Source organism: Amphibalanus amphitrite, unplaced genomic scaffold (assembly GCF_019059575.1).
Source record: "Amphibalanus amphitrite isolate SeventyFive unplaced genomic scaffold, NRLGWU_Aamphi_draft 000066F_arrow, whole genome shotgun sequence".
Taxonomy (NCBI): Eukaryota; Metazoa; Arthropoda; class Thecostraca; order Balanomorpha; family Balanidae; genus Amphibalanus; species Amphibalanus amphitrite.
The window spans coordinates 323309-341215 of record NW_024881562.1 but is presented as its reverse complement, the minus strand read 5'-3'; the positions used below and the strand labels follow the sequence as shown (position 1 = coordinate 341215).

The 17907-nt window shown below is 55.7% G+C and overlaps 1 protein-coding gene across 10 annotated transcripts in view; it reads left to right on the top strand.

Moving 5' to 3' along the window:
- Positions 1-17907, top strand: part of LOC122378844 (E3 ubiquitin-protein ligase Su(dx)-like) — a 38609-nt gene that overhangs the window by 18461 nt on the left and 2241 nt on the right. For 6 of the 10 annotated variants that reach the window (XM_043360392.1, XM_043360393.1, XM_043360388.1 and 3 more), the window contains 8 exons: positions 5738-6071; positions 6407-6598; positions 7065-7298; positions 7681-7812; positions 8146-8388; positions 9680-9839; positions 17109-17265; positions 17770-17890. In XM_043360392.1, coding sequence (XP_043216327.1) covers positions 5738-6071; positions 6407-6598; positions 7065-7298; positions 7681-7812; positions 8146-8388; positions 9680-9839; positions 17109-17265; positions 17770-17890 — 1573 coding nt within the window. The remainder of the gene's footprint in view (positions 1-5737; positions 6072-6406; positions 6599-7064; positions 7299-7680; positions 7813-8145; positions 8389-9679; positions 9840-17108; positions 17266-17769; positions 17891-17907) is intronic. The other 4 variants (XM_043360397.1, XM_043360394.1, XM_043360396.1 and 1 more) reach the window with 1 other exon arrangement.

Below are 17907 nucleotides of genomic sequence, written 5' to 3'. Positions count from 1 at the left end.
GATTTTCAGGTCAAGGTCAGGTCATCACAGGTCACGAAAATATTTTATCATGCGTCGGTCACGTGACACATGTTTTATGGTTTATTTAGGCCATAGATTTCGAATTTGATGTCGTCTGTGTCATTCGAGGTCATTTTGAGTCGAATTTAGCTTAGGTCAGGTCACTTTCAGGTCAAAAAAGGTCAAATTTTGAAGTTAAAATTTTTCAACAAAAAAGGTGTCTATTGGATGCAGTTTGAGCTCAGGAACACGATGGTGCCATTTATATTGGTGTACGATGTCAAATACGTACTGAAAAATGGATTTGAAAAATTAATAATTGTTAATTTTTTGCAATAATGCGTATAACTTGGCCATTTTTGAAGATATTTAGCTAAAACTTGCTAGAGTTAGTCATAATCAAGCGTTCTGTCACATATATTCCGTTTTTTTTCGAAAAGTCAAAAACTTTTTGAAAAAAATATAAAAATACATATTTTGAATATTATTATATCAAATTTTCGAAATTTTCAAAATTTTGAAAATTCGAGATAGCATTTTGATAGCGCGGTCAATTCTGAGTCCTTTCATGCAAAGAAATTGGATCTAGCTTAAAAGCTGAGCTCTTGGGAGCGATTGCCGTGGTTCAATGTTTTGCGTCGAAATCGGCCGAACATGACGTCACTCTGACGTCATTTCCGGCCGACCTATGGTAGCTACGAAGTTCAAATTTTGACACAAGGTGTCAAATTGATGCAGCCAAAGGTACTGTAAGTTTGGCGTCGATCCGTCAAGCGGTTCGGAAGTTATTGCAGAAAAACGGGAGGGGGGGCTATAAATAGCCCCCCCCCCCCAGTGGGGCGCGGGTTAAAGGGGCATGGTCATCTAGGACGGGTAGGAAATGAGTCAGAAAAGCTTGCCATTTGTCATGCACGGTCATTGCAGTGAACACTTCGTCCCACTCGATGGACATCAAGTCATGATTTAGGGACGCGACATCGACACGGTTGATTGAGCGGGTTGTGATGACAGTTGCAGTTTTACGCTGTTTAGGTACGTTAACTAGCACGTTTACGAACTTGTGTGGGCTAAAGTGACAGTGTTTTACATGACAGTCGAGCACGAGCTCACGGGTTTTGACAATACATACGTCAAGGAGTGAGCCGGAGCTGTACGTGGGTGCAGTTACAAGTTGATCGAGAGAGTAGTCCGATAAAAAGTCACTTAGGTGAATACGCGCGCGGAAACTCCGGTGTTTCAGCAAATCGCAGTTTAGGTCGCCGCAGATGACAAACGGAACCTTGGGGTGGTCGATCAGGATCCGTTGCAGCTGAGACTCGAGATCGTTGAAATCAGCGCGTAGGGCAGTGTCCGAGTAGCGGGGCGGTCGGTAGAGCGAGCAGACAATTAGCTGACGATCTTTCTCCAGTTTTAGGAGGATCCACTGGGATTCCAGCTGACTCTCACGGCACGGCGGAACTGTGAGTTTTAGCGCTACAGAGGTGATAGAGTTTTTGGTAGCAATGGCGACTCCACCGTAGCCACTGCCGTCGGGACGATCCGCACGGCTGAGTGAGTACCCGGGTAGCACAACCAGCCGACTGGGCGTGCTGGGTCGCAGCCAGGTCTCGGAGAGTAGGAGAACGTCGAGGTCTTGACTGCTGACCACGTCGGTCAGTTCGAGCAGCTTCGGCTTAAAGGGACCCTCCCACCTTCAAAAAAGTTAATGAATTGGCATGAAAGTGATGTCGCTCGGTTCAGGAAGAGCGAAAACGAATATCTACCAAATTTCATCGAAAAATATTCACCGGTTTTCAAGATATTAGACTTTTACTATTGTTTACTTTCTGGGATCTCCGCTGTTCCTAGCGACTTTATTTGAAAGTGCGGCATTTGTTGCGCGCAAAGCAGCATATACCACCGCGTGCTACCAAACGTTTTAGTAAAAGATTTAAAAATCGTTAGACCTCCGCTGACGTCACAAATTCTAAGGGGGCATACCAATGCATTAGCCCCTTAGAATCCGAAAACTGCAAGTTTGAAATTCCATATCTCCGAATTCAAGCATTTTTCGATGTTGTGAGTGCCCAAACCGGTATTTTCAGGCCATGGCCACCAATTTGGCTATCTCAACTCAAAACTAATGTTAAGGTGGGAGGGTCCCTTTAAGGCTTTGAATGTTGAGCGCGCCGATAAGCAGTCCGGTATTGGACAGACGGTCAGATTGTAGAGTCGCCGCCTCAGTACGACGCGTGCCCCTCCCCCTTCTCCCCCGCGCTCCGCGTCGTTGGGGTCTCCTCCCGCCGCTGCGGGCCGCGGCCGGCGGCCGGCCGGCCGCCGGGGACCGGCCGGGCGGCGAGCTGAGCACACCCCTTCGACCTTGAGAAGGGGCGGGCGTCGCGCCGGCGGACGATTCAGGGGACTCGGCGGAGACGCGTACGGTCGTCCTGGGGGCTCGGGAAGATTTGAAATCTGGCGTCCGTTTGGTGGCCGGATCGGAGGCTGAATTCTGGTCGCGGGTGGTGCTCGGTGATAGGTAACGAGTATCACGAGGGAGCACTGGTTTTCGGCTGCTGACATGGTGTCTTAGCTTTCCGTCGGCTCCTCCATTTGCTGGTCTAGGTAGCGGCGCAGGGGCTGGGCAGGCCACGATAGTAACGACCCGCACAACCGCCAGCAGGGCCAAAAGGCGGGCAATGTCGCGATGCATGATGAAGAAGCGATGTACGCAGAAAAGAACTTGATTCACCAAAATTCGCGGGTTGGCACGGTAGTCGGACCACAATCACACTCACACGCTTGCACGCGAGGGAAAAGGCTAGAGGGGGTAAACGGGGAGGAGCGAGCAGCGCTCGCGACCGCCGACGCGGCGCGCTCAGCTGAACTGTCTGAACTGACTCATGAATCATAAATAGCGACGACGGGCAGTGCAGCAGGACGGAGTTGGTACGGCCGTGTTACATGCGCTGACTGGTTACTTGACGCCCATAATCAGGTGCCAGCTTCATCGATTGTTTATTCTCGGCAACATTATCAAACACCTTGTTCTAAGAGCACTGCTCTTCTTACATATGTGATCTCAGTCGGTAATCGACCCGTCCCGTCCAGCCGCTGTACCGCCCTCTCACCAGAAGTTCCTCTGGTCTTCCCCGACTCATTCCCTCGCAAGTCCGCAGTATACCAGGAACACCGTTTCCGCTGCTGATCCGTGGGCGGGGTCTCAGTCTCCCCGACTTGTCAGCGGCTTCTCGTTAGCAGAGATACGGAGCCAGCGGACCGAGAGGTGACAGCAATCGCGAGCATGGAGACAGATGGCAACAGACCAGACAAATTGGGCAGGGTGACACCGTCAGCAACCGGAGAAACGATATTAGCTAGGCCAAAGATGGACAGGCCTTATTACTTACCTTGACAAAGGTCTATTAATGTGAATTATAGCCATGAGGATACAGGTTTCAGACAGGTTTCCTTCAATTATAATTGTCTTCTGTGAAATTACGATGCGATACGGCGTTGCGTTTCCCTGGACGACGCAGCATCTCTGGGCCAGCAGCCCATCAGTCTGTCCTACCCTCTCCTCCGCTGTGTGCGTATGGAGTGTTTACGCTCCGCGGCGGGGTCCGGTCGGTGTCTGAGCGTCAGGTGACGGCGTCGGTGACCGATGATCGGGCGGTGACCGACGCTCACCGGAGGACGCCTACCATCGATCGACGCCCAATTATCGTCTGGTGGCGGCGGCCCCGACTGACCGACGGATCAACAGAACGGCGAAACGACGAACCCAGCGATAGACCGACGGACTGACCGAGGGACAGATGGACGGACAGACCTACGGACGGAATGAGGGATGGACAGACGAACCGACCGAGGGACGGACCGACCGACGAACTGACTGAATGGTAAACTGGCTGACAGACTAACTAGGATGGACAGACGGTGGACTGACAGATTGTCGGACATACTCGTACTGCTGCATTCTGCAGTCAAGGTCCGTGACGCCTCTGCCCGATGACGTGCGAAATATCAGTGTGATGTTTGATGACGGTCCGTAGAGCCTTTATGACATTCCGCCACGCACGGTCACATTTTGATGCATGCGATAGCAGCCACTGCTGGATCGATTCCGCTAAGGCTTCTCATAGGGGTGTCTGCACTCTGCAAATGAGGCCGCACCAGGGTCTTCCTGTGCCGTATGAACGATGTATTCTGCAAATATCATATTCCCTATTGCTACCATGTCCTCAATGGTTGTCATATTCTCAATAGCCATATTCTCGATTGGTTATATTCCAATATTCTGGTGAGTGGTCTTTCGCCGATGTGACACTCGCCTACGCTGGTGAACCCTATCACTTTCTGGTTCTGGTATGAGTGGTGAGAATTGAGAATGGGACAGTCGTTGAGAGATCGACTGTTATTGAGCTGCCCAGGTCGATAAATGCGGACTCTGGAGGCAATCCTTAGCTCATCAGTCCAAGAAGGCATGCCATATTTCCGAGTAGTTTAAAGGTCGTGCTTGGGTTCCACCTGAACGGTAGCGCACGTGCCAGTGCGTACACCACGCACACGACCGATTTTTACAGCGTTCTGAGTAATTGAGCACAATAGTCGAGCCCGTGTCAGACTCCCCCGAGCGACTTCCACAGCGTTGCTGAGTCCGTGCGCCCTGGCCGACGGACCGGTACCTACCGGCTCAGACCGGCCGTGACCACCTGTACCCGTGTATGCGCCGTTCGTCAGCTGCGTCAGCCGTCGTCAGCCGTCGGCGGATCATCGTCAATCGATGTCAGAGGGGGGAGGGGGAGCCGCCGGCCCGCGGCACGAGCAGCGGCGCTCGGATTGTAGTGCGGAACTATGCACTGTGCGGGGCAGGCCACACCCTGTCAGGGAGTGGAAAAGAATGAATTACCCGGCGCTTGGCATAGATGAAAATACAGAGAAATTGGGATTGTGAAAGTCAGGATTTTCTAGTTGTCTGCGAATAGAATTGGGCGCGTGGATAAAATTTGGTGTTTGCCTGGATGGCCACCGCATTCCATCACATCTCATGTCCGTCTGCAGTTCTCAGCGGCGCCTGCTTTCTGTTCTATCGGATTTGTCATCTTTGATTCCCTTCCCCAACGCTCCGACGTCCCGCACCGTTCCGTTCCGGCACATCCTGTGTGAGGTCCCGGTTGCAGCTATCGTCCGCCGGCCGAACGCACCTCACTGGCGTATGATTCGCACTAAGTCAGCATTCGGAGCCCCTGTGACGTCAGCGCGCCTGTGACGTCACCACGCCTCTGACGTCACTGCTAATGGCGAGCGTATCACGGGTGACGATGTCTGATTGCTTATCTTGACCTTGTGATGTGGCACAATCTGTGTTGCATGTGAAGAGGATCGAAAGCCGATTGATGTGTTGATTGTTGATGCACTGAAAACAACGCCACTCGTTATGTCACGCCATATGCTTGTGTATTTGTTTGACATTTCGGATGCGAATGTGTTTTTCTTTGAGTCAGCATTTTGCCACTGTGCGCCAGTAGATCTATTGCTCTGTCGCCCCAATATTTTTTTTTTCACTGTACGCTGTTCACGCGGTACCCAGCTCAGTAGCGTCTCACCGAGAGCTGTGTCAGTTGACTGACGTTTCGCCTCTGCTGACTGTGTCCGCTGACTGCCGTCTCGTCTCTGCTGACTGTATGAGAGTAGCTGACTGACGTCTTGCCTCTGCTGCCTGTGTCAGCTGACTGACTTGCCGTCTCTGCTCCCCCAGGTATCAGCACTCCACCGTCGTCCGGCTCGGGTTCGGGCAGTGACCGCGCCGGCGGCGGACAGTCGTCCTCAACCGCCTCCCTGCCGGTAGCCAACGGCGCCACCCCGGCCGCCCCCGCCCCTGCCCCCGCCCCCGCCTCCGCCTCCGCCTCCGCCTCTCCGGCTCCGGCGTCCGGCGGTCCGGCGCCGCCGCCCGGTCCGGCCGGTCCCTCCGGATCCTCCGGAGCGGCCGGGGGACGGCCGGCGGCCGGCGGGGCGGCCTCGGCGGCACCCAAACAGAACAGTCGGACCACCAACGGGTCGGCGCAGCAGGAGGAAGAGCCGCTGCCGCCCGGGTGAGACGGCCGAGGGGACAGTTATGGGGTAGGGTGGGAGTCATGGGGTAGGGTGGGGCGATAAGGCTCTGGGCTGTGGGAGATAGACTGTTCAGTGTTCAAGGCAGGGCGGGGATTAGCATGGCGAAGTCTACTCAGATTTTGAAGTTGGTGATGCTGATAGCTGACGTTCACCTGCACTTCTATGTAGGGCCAACGCCTTTGTTTGTGTGTATGTATATGAGTCGTAAAGGACTACTCCATCACTTCTCTTCTTTGCTTATTCCTGTCGGCATGCTGTCTTCGACACTACCCGTCTCCCGTCTGACCGCCCCTCTCTCCCGCTCCGCTCGCAGCTGGGAGGTGCGGATCGACTCTCTGGGCCGGCGGTACTACGTCGACCACACGACACGGAGCACCACGTGGGAGCGACCGCAGCCGCTGCCTCCCGGCTGGGAGATGCGCCGCGATCCGCGCGGAAGGGTCTACTACGTGGACCACAACACGAGGACCACCACCTGGCAGCGGCCGACTGTCGAGAGCCTCCGGTGAGAGGGGTTTCTTCGCGGGGGGATATGAGGGAGCAGTGTGTAGGGGAGGAGGGGGGGGGGGAGGAAGGCTTTATCAAAATGATAGAGCCTTTTCGCTGAAAATAAATGTGTAAGGATTTGTTATTGACTTCCCTCAAAAAAGTGTCTCAAAACTTGCCCCAAGAATGTGTGCCTCCTAGACTCAGTGATTGTGTTCAGTGACTTGGATGACTCCCGCAGCTGAACTGATACACCTGTTCAGCGGTTGATGCTGAGACCACTGATAATGGTCAGCGATGCGAGTTCTGCCATCCAACCTTCCTTAGTGTGGCCCGGCCGTCAGGCAGTATTACGTATGTCATTGTTATCTCCGATGTGCAGCAATTTTGAGACAGAGCGATCGTTTCAACATGTCCATTGGCCTCAATTTTCTCTCAGTGTCTGTCTAGGCTTTCCTTCTAAGGCCTTTCCCTTCCGCCCACAGCAACTACCAGGAGTGGCAGGGCGAGCGGTCCCAGGTGATGAAGCAGAGCAACATGCGCTTCCTGTACCCGGCTGGCGGCGGCGCGGCCAGCGCCAACGGTGCCGCCACAAGCGAGGAGGACCCGCTCGGACCGCTGCCCGATGGCTGGGAGAAGCGCATCGAGCCCAACGGACGCGTCTACTACGTCAACCACAAGAACCGCACCACCCAGTGGGAGGACCCTCGCACACAGGGGTTAGTGGCGGGACGGACGGGCGCGGTGGCTGTGGGTGGGGGTGGCGGGGGTATTATAGAACTTGGAGTGAGATAATAACAGCTGTGGTTATTAGGCCGCTTTGGGACGGAGAATCGAAGGGTTTGGCTATTTTAATTTTCATCCGAGGGTTGTAATGCTGGATGAACGAGCGTTTTTTTTTTGTCTGAGACCACCTAACGAGGGTATGTTTTAGACTGCTGTAGGTTATGGTTGTAAGTCCTTTCGTACGCGCTAAATGTCGCTAAAATGCGGGCGCTGCGCGTATCCCATAACTCCTATTCCGTAGCAGACACTACCCCTCAGTGCGCCCACTTCCGAGCCTGTTCCGGCGGCTGATGTTCCCTCTCTACCGTATCGCAGGAAGGTGATCCAGGAGGAGCCGCTGCTGCCCGGCTGGGAGATGCGCTACACCAAGGACAACATGCGCTACTTTGTCGACCACAACACGCGCACCACCACCTTCGACGACCCGCGGCCCGGCGCCGTCAAGGGGTGGGTGCTCTCACTCTTCTCCACTGTTCGTCTAAAGTATCTGCTTCTTTGTTAAAACTTGCCGATAAATGTATTTGTGTAATACCATCATTACTATTATCATTACCATCATTATATTATTATTGGGCTCAGTTGGCAATTCATACTTTCGCTGAAGTTGATATGTGCGTTCTATTGACATTGCTCTCAGATCGTCACTACTATTTACCATTACGAGATCATTACTTAGGGTGCTTGGCATCCCGTGATGCCTGTTGCTACGCTTTGATTGACTCCCGCCCGGCTGCCCGTCGCGCTGTAACTGACTGACCGCCCTCCCCCCCCCTCCAACAGACCGGTTGGCGCGTACGGCGTTCCGATCGCCTATGAGCGCTCGTTCCGCTGGAAACTAGGTCAGTTCCGCTACCTGTGCTCCTCGAACGCGCTGCCGAGTCACATCAAAATCTCGGTGTCGCGTCAGACCTTATTCGACGAGAGCTTCCACCAGATCATGCGGCTGCCGGCGTACGAACTGAGGCGCAAACTGTACATCATCTTCAGAGGAGAGGAGGGACTCGACTACGGCGGCGTGGCGCGGTGAGTGAGGGGGCAGATTGGAAGACGAGGGGGGACTCTACGTAGGCAGGGAGAGAGAGGAGAGGGAAGAGGAAGGTGGGATGAAATGGTGAGAGGAAGAAGGGGCTTGATTTCGGCGATTTGACACGGCGACAGAGAAGAGAGGAGGAGAAAGGAGAAGGAGGCATGTCTGAAACTATATAGCCTGGTATTCCGGGTAGCGCTATATTATTTTTGCCTTCAATCGTGATTATAGGGGAGAGTGGGGCACATTCGTGCAGAAAATGGATAAATCCGTATATCTGTTCTTTGGTTAGTGCATCGGCAAAATTGTCGATTGTAGTATGGAAAGGAACTATTGCAGATATTTTTTCTCATTAAAAGTTATTCTCTAAAATTATTGCTTCCTTTAGAAAAAATGACTTTTAATAGCTCTGAACGTTTGCACGAAACTGCCCCACCTATGGGGCACATTCGTGCAAGGGATGGGGGGATGGGGCACTTCAGTGCACCCTGCAAAGTCCGAGAAATTACCGGGCATTACCAGAAATTTACCAAAGGAAATTGGCAGGGGGTCATTTCACTTGATTCCTTTCGACAAGAATGCATTGCACAACATATGTAGAAAAAAAATGGACTGGCCAACAAGAATGTGCCAACTGCCGGCCTCCGTGACCTCGCCAAGTTCGCCTGAATTACCGACGTCGCAAGCAGCCGAGACTGAGTCAGTCGAGCGTCATTAGTGAAACATACCTACTACAGATAAAGTCATAAATCACAAAAAACAAAAACAAAATATGCACGAATGTGCCCCCAGGCAGTGCGTACACGAACCTGCCCCACAACGTTATTTGTAATATAATTAAAAATTTATTGTTGAAAAATGACACTTTTTCAACAAACAAGTTTCCAGCAGTTCCGTGAATAGAGTGAGCTTCTTTGCCCCCAATTCTGAAAAGCTGAACCACATTTCCGACTCAGGATCACGAAAATGGATGATATGAGAAAAGTTTGGAAAGCTCACGAATATTACAAATTTGCGTTTTTATCAAGCATAACAGCAGGTACAGTGTTGTCTTCTACGGTGAACGAAGGGCGGCAATGATAGACATATTTCCATAATTTACCTTGAGCTCGTGCAGTCAATCGTGTTTCCATAAACTGCTGAAAACGAATGTGCCCCATGCACGAATGTGCCCCACTCTCCCCTACTGATTCTGATTTCCTTAGGTCGTTGGGTCAGTTCTTCTGCTCTCAGATGTGGTGAGGATCTGAGACTGACGGCTGTGTTCTCCGTTCTCAATCTTCACAGGGAGTGGTTCTTCATGCTGTCCCACGAGCTTCTGAACCCCATGTACGGCATGTTCGAGTACGCCAATAAGAACAACTACAGCCTGGAGATCAACCCGGCGTCCGAGATTAACCCCGACCACCTCATGTACTTCAAGTTCATCGGCCGCTTCATCGCTATGGTGAGGGAGCGACCGACTGGGCCAGTTACAGCAAAAAAGCATGATGGGAGGGATGAGAGGCGATCGGTGTCCGTTTATTACTTATTTGTGGGAAGAGGAGACCAGATTTGTGTCTTCGGGCTGGTGAAAGAAATGAGAGGCGCCGACATTAACTGACCAGGCTGCTGCCACAGTGTGGCTAAATTCATTTTATGTTAGGGGGAAGATGTAGAAAAAAGGCCGGAAAGGATGTCGTTATTTTCGTAAAACTTGACTTCGACCCGTTTAAAGCACTGTTTTGATATGTGTCTCGAGAAAATGATGTAGAAATATTAAATACTGATTTTGATATTCGGGATGATACATAAGGTTTTTAAGTCGTGTCATATATTTGAACATTTTGGTTATTCGAATGGTTGTCTTGGCACGTTGTGAAAGTTTGCGAGGTTTGTGTTTCTCTTGCTCCTAGGCGTTTGGGTTTGAGGTTGTTATTAATGGCACCTTACTGGATCGGATGAGACTGTAAGATTCATTAGAACGGCGAGGCCCACAGCCATACACACATCGGCGCCGCAAACGCCCGTACGTACTCGGCGGCGGCATCGTGTGAACCCATGACTCATATGAAACACCCAGTGACACCTAGCGGCCGGCCAGACATTGCACTGACGTGGAAGTGACTACAGGCGGCGGCGCCCCACGAACTGCACCCTTCCCTTTGCTGACAAACCATCACAGAGGGACCATCTTTGTGCTGCCTGCCGACGATTGCAGATTGCCACTAGGCGCAAATAAGGTGGGTCGTATCCTGCATTTCCGCCGCCCGACCGACTGGCCCTAGGACAGGGCTGCGCGTCGGCCATTATTGTTCAGGCCAGAGCTCTCCAACGGCCGACAGTATCACCGACCGTGTAAGCAGTTATGCTCGTGCCGCATTCCAGGGAGTTACGACTTATGCTGCCACCAGACTGCTAGCCTCGCATCTTGTTGTGTTCATAGACCTGTCCACGTGCATGACCTAATGTCTCTGTGCACCCAAGGCCAAGCCACCCTGACGCCATCTTTGCGGGACCGATCAGCAATCGTGTGACCTCTGCCCAGCGATCGCGTGATCGTGACGTCAGCGGTAGGTGTGGACACCTCCAGCGCTAGTGGCGCCGCGGCGGCAGCGACAGCAACTGCTGGTAGTCACGTGGCCGCCAGTGGCGCAGGCGCGGGCGTGTCATTACGTAACCGTCATCTGCGCCGTGAGGCGGCCCGGGTGACTCACTCGCCGTGACGTCAGCTGACCGTGACCGTGGCGTAGCGGCCTTTGGCCTGGCACCCGGACCGCAGGTCCGCAGCTGATCGGGGGTCGTCTTGCACCGGGTCTGCAGCGGGCCATCTGGACTGGAGTCAGGTCACTGCTGGCCGTATGCCACTCTGTGGGTGCAAGAATGACTGCATGCTGCATTGCCGCCACGGGCATGTCCACTGATCGTCACACCTACACCGGAACTCGCGCCTATCTGCCTCTCACCGGTCCGGTGACCGTCGAACTCCCACTGAACTCATCTGTCCGCTGGCAGTGTGTAAGGTACTGAGCAACTTGTCCATCGACGCAGCCTGTATTAGGTCCCGGCACCGACTGACCGGTACGGCTCACCGGCCGGTTGCGATCGGCCATTGTGTGCCCCAGGCGCCGAGCGTGCACAGCGGTCAGCGTCCACGCAGGGACGCGTCAAGGGTGTGCACAGATGTCAGTGCACACAGACAGGCCGCCAGCCGGCACCAAGTCCCTACACTGCCCTTCCCGAAGAAAATGAGCCATTGCGCCGCACACCAACACACAACTATGTAAAAAAAAAAAACGGTTTGTTTCCGCAATCGGCCCGACCGGCGATCACCAGCTTCGCTAGCACCAGACTCCGCCGGTACGGACGTTAACTGTTCCGCAGCCGTCAGCCCGCCGCTATCGGGGGGCACCGCTACTTCAACACAATCATCGCCTGATGGCGCAGGCGCCTTCGCTAATGGCACCTGCGTGCCAGTCACAGAAGTTTCCGCTGGCAGCCGCCGTGCGGCAGGACCCAGTCCAGGTTAGCAGGTCGGCGGTCGCTGGGACGCGGAGCTCGACATCCTGGGCAGAGGCGCGTGTAGCTGGGTCGGCGGCGTCAGCTCCTCTGCAGCCGCACTCCTGGCTCGGCCACGGTCTCGGCTGCACCAGCAGTCATCGCAGGAGGTTCTGTAAACGTGTTTCCGTTTAGTCTACGTCTCAACTGATCAGTATGCCGTCGCCATATCCTGCCATCCTCTAGCTCGATCGCGTACGATACTGGCCCGTCGACACCAACGACCGCTCCAGCAGCCCATGGCGACCCAACACCGTGTTTCTGAAAAAAACACGAGATATGACACACCAAATCTTCTTTCAGATCTTACCTTGCTTTCATGATTTCCTTCTGTTTCACCTGCTGCTCAGTCACTCCCTTCCGCATGTCCGGGTGAAGGAGATCCAGCCGGCTCCGGATGCTGCGTACAACCATGAGCTCTGAGGAAGAAACTGAGGTCGTGCTGTAAGGTGTGATATTCTGACGGCGCAGCCAACGAGACAAAGCATCTTCCCAGTTGTCTTAAGACCTCTGCAAGGCAAGCTTGACATCACGCACAGCATGCTCAGCCAGTCCGTTGCCTTGGCTGTGGCGAGGTTCTTTCGTCCTGTGATGTCTGCCATTTTCCTGCAAAAAACATTGAAGCTCGGATGAGATGAATGATGTGGCGTTGTCAGTCACAACCGTGTCTGGTAATCCCCATCGGGAACACATCTCCCAGCCTAGTAATCGTCGACTTGGAGCTGACAGTGGTGCAGCACTCTGCCTCAATCCACTTAGAATAAGCTTCTACCACGACCATCACGTTTCTTCCTTTCGTGGGCTCTGCAAAGTCGATGTGTAACCGTGACAAGGCACGATCCGGCCAGGGCCACATGCGGAGGGCAGCGCGATCAGGTGCTGGCCTGCTCTCCTGGCACGCCCGACAGGCTCCCGACACGCTCGATGACCTTGTCCATGAACGACTACCAGACGCCGCCTCTTGCTAGAGCCTTCATGCGACGTACCCCAGGTTGCGCCACGTGGAGCTCGGCCAAGATCGCTTCACGTGCCCTACTCGGAATAACGACTCGGTGCCCCACATGAGCACGACGCAGCATATGGACAATTCCAGCCGTTTACCAGCAAATGCAGACAGTTCCAAGTCCGTGCTGAGTGGCCAACCACCCTTTTGGGCAAGACGCTTCACTCAGGACAGCATTGGATCCCGTGATGTCAGCACCGCTGTGAAAATTTGCTTGGCTCTGGAGACTTCGGGCAAGGATGCACACCTCATGTCCGGCAGCGGCCGTGCGGCAATGTAAGGTAGTGTAAGGTACTGAGAGACTTGTCCATCGACGCAGCCTGTATTCGGCCCCGGCACCGACTGACCGGCGCGGCTCACCGGCCGGTCGCGATCGGCCACCGTGTGCGCCAGCCGGCACCAAGTCCATACACATTGACACTCACCGGTCCGCTGGCCGTCGCACTTCCACGGCCCGTTGACTGAAAGTACCCTCCTCTGCCCGCTGGCGGTGACACTCAACGGTACGCTGACCGTCCCACTTCCCCGGCCCGCTGGCTGGATGCGACCTCCTCTGTCCGCTGGCAGTGACACTCACCGGTCCGCTGACCATCGTATTCCACGGCCCGCTGGCTGGAAGCGCCCTCCTCTGCCCGCTGGCAGTGACACTCAACGGTCCGCAGACCGTCCCACTTCCACGGCCCGCTGGCTGAAAGCGCCCTCCTCTGCCCGCTGGCGGTAACACTCAACGGTACGCTGACCGTCCAACTTCCCCGGCCCGCTGGCTGGAAGCGCTCTCCTCTGCCCGCTGGCAGTGACACTCACCGGTCCGCTGACCGTCCCACTTCCACGGCCCGCTGGCTGGATGCGACCTCTGCCCGCTGGCAGTGACACTCACCGGTCCCCTGACCGTCCCACTTCCACGGCCCGCTGGCTGGAAGTGCCCTCCTCTGCCCGCTGGCACTGACACTCAACGGTCCGCTGACCGTCCCACTTCCACGGCCCGCTGGCTGGAAGTGCCCTCCTCTGCCCGCTGGCAGTGACACTCAACGGTCCGCTGACCGTCCCACTTCCACGGCCCGCTGGCTGGAAGTGCCCTCCTCTGCCCGCTGGCAGTGACACTCAACGGTCCGCTGACCGTCCCACTTCCACGGCCCGCTGGCTGGAAGCGCCCTCCTCTGCCCGCTGGCAGTGACACTCACCGGTCCGCTGACCGTCGCACTTCCACGGCCCGCTGGCTGGAAGTGCCCTCCTCTGCCCGCTGGCAGTGACACTCAACGGTCCGCTGACCGTCCCACTTCCACGGCCCGCTGGCTGGAAGCGCTCTCCTCTGCTCGCTGGCAGTGACACTCAACGGTCCGCTGACCGTCCCACTTCCACGGCCCGCTGGCTGGAGGTGCCCTCCTCTGCCCGCTGGCAGTGACACTCAACGATCTGCTGACCGTCCCACTTCCACGGCCCGCTGGCTGGAAGCGCTCTCCTCTGCCCGCTGGCAGTGACACTCAACGGTCCGCTGACCGTCCCACTTCCACGGCCCGCTGGCTGGAAGCGCCCTCCTCTGCCCGCTGGCAGTGACACTCAACGGTCCGCTGACCGTCCCACTTCCACGGCCCGCTGGCTGGATGCGACCTCTGCCCGCTGGCAGTGACACTCACCGGTCCCCTGACCGTCCCACTTCCACGGCCCGCTGGCTGGAAGTGCCCTCCTCTGCCCGCTGGCACTGACACTCAACGGTCCGCTGACCGTCCCACTTCCACGGCCCGCTGGCTGGAAGTGCCCTCCTCTGCCCGCTGGCAGTGACACTCAACGGTCCGCTGACCGTCCCACTTCCACGGCCCGCTGGCTGGAAGTGCCCTCCTCTGCCCGCTGGCAGTGACACTCAACGGTCCGCTGACCGTCCCACTTCCACGGCCCGCTGGCTGAAAGCGCCCTCCTCTGCCCGCTGGCAGTGACACTCACCGGTCCGCTGACCGTCCCACTTCCACGGCCCGCTGGCTGGAAGTGCCCTCCTCTGCCCGCTGGCAGTGACACTCCACGGTCCGCTGACCGTCCCACTTCCATGGCATGCTGGCTGGAAGTGCCCTCCTCTGCCCGCTGGCAGTGACACTCAACGATCTGCTGACCGTCCCACTTCCACGGCCCGCTGGCTGGAAGCGAACTCCTCTGCCCGCTGGCAGTGACACTCACCGGTCCACTGACCGTCCCACTTCCACGGCCCGCGGACTGGAAGCGCCCTCCTCTGCCCGCTGGGTCTGGCACTCACCGGTCCGCTGACCGTACCCATTCCGCGGCACGCTGGCTGGATATGGAGCAGCGCCCACTGTCACCGGTCCGCTGACCATACCATACCTATCCGCTGTCTGTCACGTCTCCCTTACTAACCTGCTGGAGCCCACACTCACCAGATCGTCAAACGGTCCACTTTCTCGAGCCCACCAGCCGGTTGCCGCCGGGGGTTCTGCTGGACTAAGTGGGCCGCAGAACTGGGCTAGCCTCCCCCCAGCACCAACTACCCGATGAGTCACCTATTCATTCGACTAACGTCAGGGGCGACTTACAGGTCCCCGTGCCGCTGCGGCAGCGGCGGTGGAATCAGCCGCCATTCCTTCTCTCCACGCCGAAACAGGATTACCGACTAACCTTCGGAGCCGCCGCGGCGCCCGCACCGGCCCGCGCAGAACGAACGATGATGCACCGACCGGCCGCCGCCGTGTGGCGTGTCAACAGTCTGCCTCGCCCGTGCCTGCCCCATCTGCACCATGCGCGATACCGCTCCCCGAGCTGGGTCTACTCGGCTCGTCACAGCGTTCCCGACAGCCGTCTCGCGGGCGCCGCGCTCGAGGCTGCAGCAGCAGCCCGGACACCACCGACTGGGCCAGCCAAACCACCGCCAGCAGCTCCGAGTGCTCCTCTAGCTCCGCCATCGCATCACCGCGCGGCCACAAGCGGTCTCGGACGTCATTATCCCTCACCCCTCGACGTCGCTGCCTCCCCACCGGAACGGTCGGTTTCCTTAATTTCGGCACCATCCCCTCCACCTCCTGCCAGCCCTCTCCTCCCCGTGGCCTGAAACTGCCCACTGTCAGTGCCACCGCACTTCGTGCGCCCGCCGCGCGCTCCTCGGTAGTGTCGGTGGCCGAGGTAGTCTTTCCCCGCCTACCTCCCTCCGACGGCCTCCGCGGTCAGCCGAGGTACCCGCCGCTCACCCCGGCCGGGTACCTGCGTGGTGTCCCGGCGAATGGCGATCGCGACCTCTACGGCCTAATTTTCCCATACATTTGGCAATTTCTTTGGCGTCTTTCAGCTAGAAATCACGGCACTGACCCCATGCAGGACGCTGATCGACAGAGGGCGTGAAAGGAGTCGAGACCGAGTCGCGCCAAAAGAAAATTGGTATATGATGGTTACTCGTACCACCGATCGCCGAGCACGTGCTAATGGCACCTTACTGGATCGGATGAGACTGTAAGATTCATTAGAACGGCGAGGCCCACAGCCATACACACATCGGCGCCGCAAACGCCCGTACGTACTCGGCGGCGGCATCGTGTGAACCCATGACTCATATGAAACACCCAGTGACACCTAGCGGCCGGCCAGACATTGCACTGACGTGGAAGTGACTACAGGCGGCGGCGCCCCACGAACTGCACCCTTCCCTTTGCTGACAAACCATCACGGAGGGACCATCTTTCCCCACCTCCTCCCCACTCCCCCACTATTACATTATCTTCCCTCCAAACCCATTGTCTCCTCCCTTCATCAGTCCGTCTCGTCTTTCAGCTAGAAATCACGGCACTGACCCCATGCAGGACGCTGATCGACAGAGGGCGTGAAAGGAGTCGAGACCGAGTCGCGCCAAAAGAAAATTGGTATATGATGGTTACTCGTACCACCGATCGCCGAGCACGTGCTAATAAGTCATGCCTGCCGTTTGGATGCTTTTATTTATATTTTTAGGATGTGATTATACTTTTCATTATGGGTGGATTTCCCCGCATCATTACAATTTTGGACACACGGTGCTGCCAGCAGCTGTCTACACAATACTCACTGATGTTCAATATGCATATGCATGCCATTCTGGGCTGCCCTGAACCTGCCTATATTTTAGATCAATAACTAACAATGCTTAGTGTACTGTGTCCGAAATGCGAGGGCCAGTTTCGATAATGTCTCTGTCCATCTTTCCTACAGGCGCTGTACCACGGCAAGTTCATCTACCGCGGCTTCACGATGCCCTTCTACAAGCGTATGTTGCACAAGAAGCTGACCACCAAGGACATCGAGTCGGTGGACCCCGAGTACTACAGTTCGCTCGTCTGGCTGCGTGACAACAACATCGACGAGTGCGGTCAGTGCGGGCGTGCCGGGGGCGAGTGGGATGGAAAGAAGGGCGGAGATGGGTGGGACCGTAGACGGCTTTTCACTGTCGCAGTAGAACAGTAGTCTGGTGGAACGTATGGGGCGTGTGGCCAAGATGGCATGTGTGGGGCAGGTGTTTTTCTTTGTACGGCAACAAGTTATGTAGTGAAGGAAACCAGGCTGAATTTGGAGTAACTTGGAGTTACGCCATTCATGCCGTTTTCATCATTCATCATTCACCAATCATTCGAGTTGGATGTGTTCCTATCGTTCGTGCGTCTCAGTCCGTCTTGGTACAATTTTACATTAATTGTTATTTGATCGTTTGGGAGGGCCCGTTTTGTTTCCCGGTCTAAAACACCACTACGGAAAACGCCCTCAGTTTAATTTAGAATGCTGCCATTCTGGAACAGCCCAAGTTATCAGCAGCCGACTGTATGCGACCCGCCCCGTGCCGCTTGTGTGACTCTCCCGCCGTGACCCTGTGCCCCAGAAGGTATGGAGATGCACTTTTCGGTGGACTGGGAGAAACTGGGCAAGATCATGCACCACGAGCTGAAGGAGGGTGGCGACGACATCCTGGTGACTGAGGAAAACAAGGAGGAGTATATCAAGTGGGTGAACGCGCCGG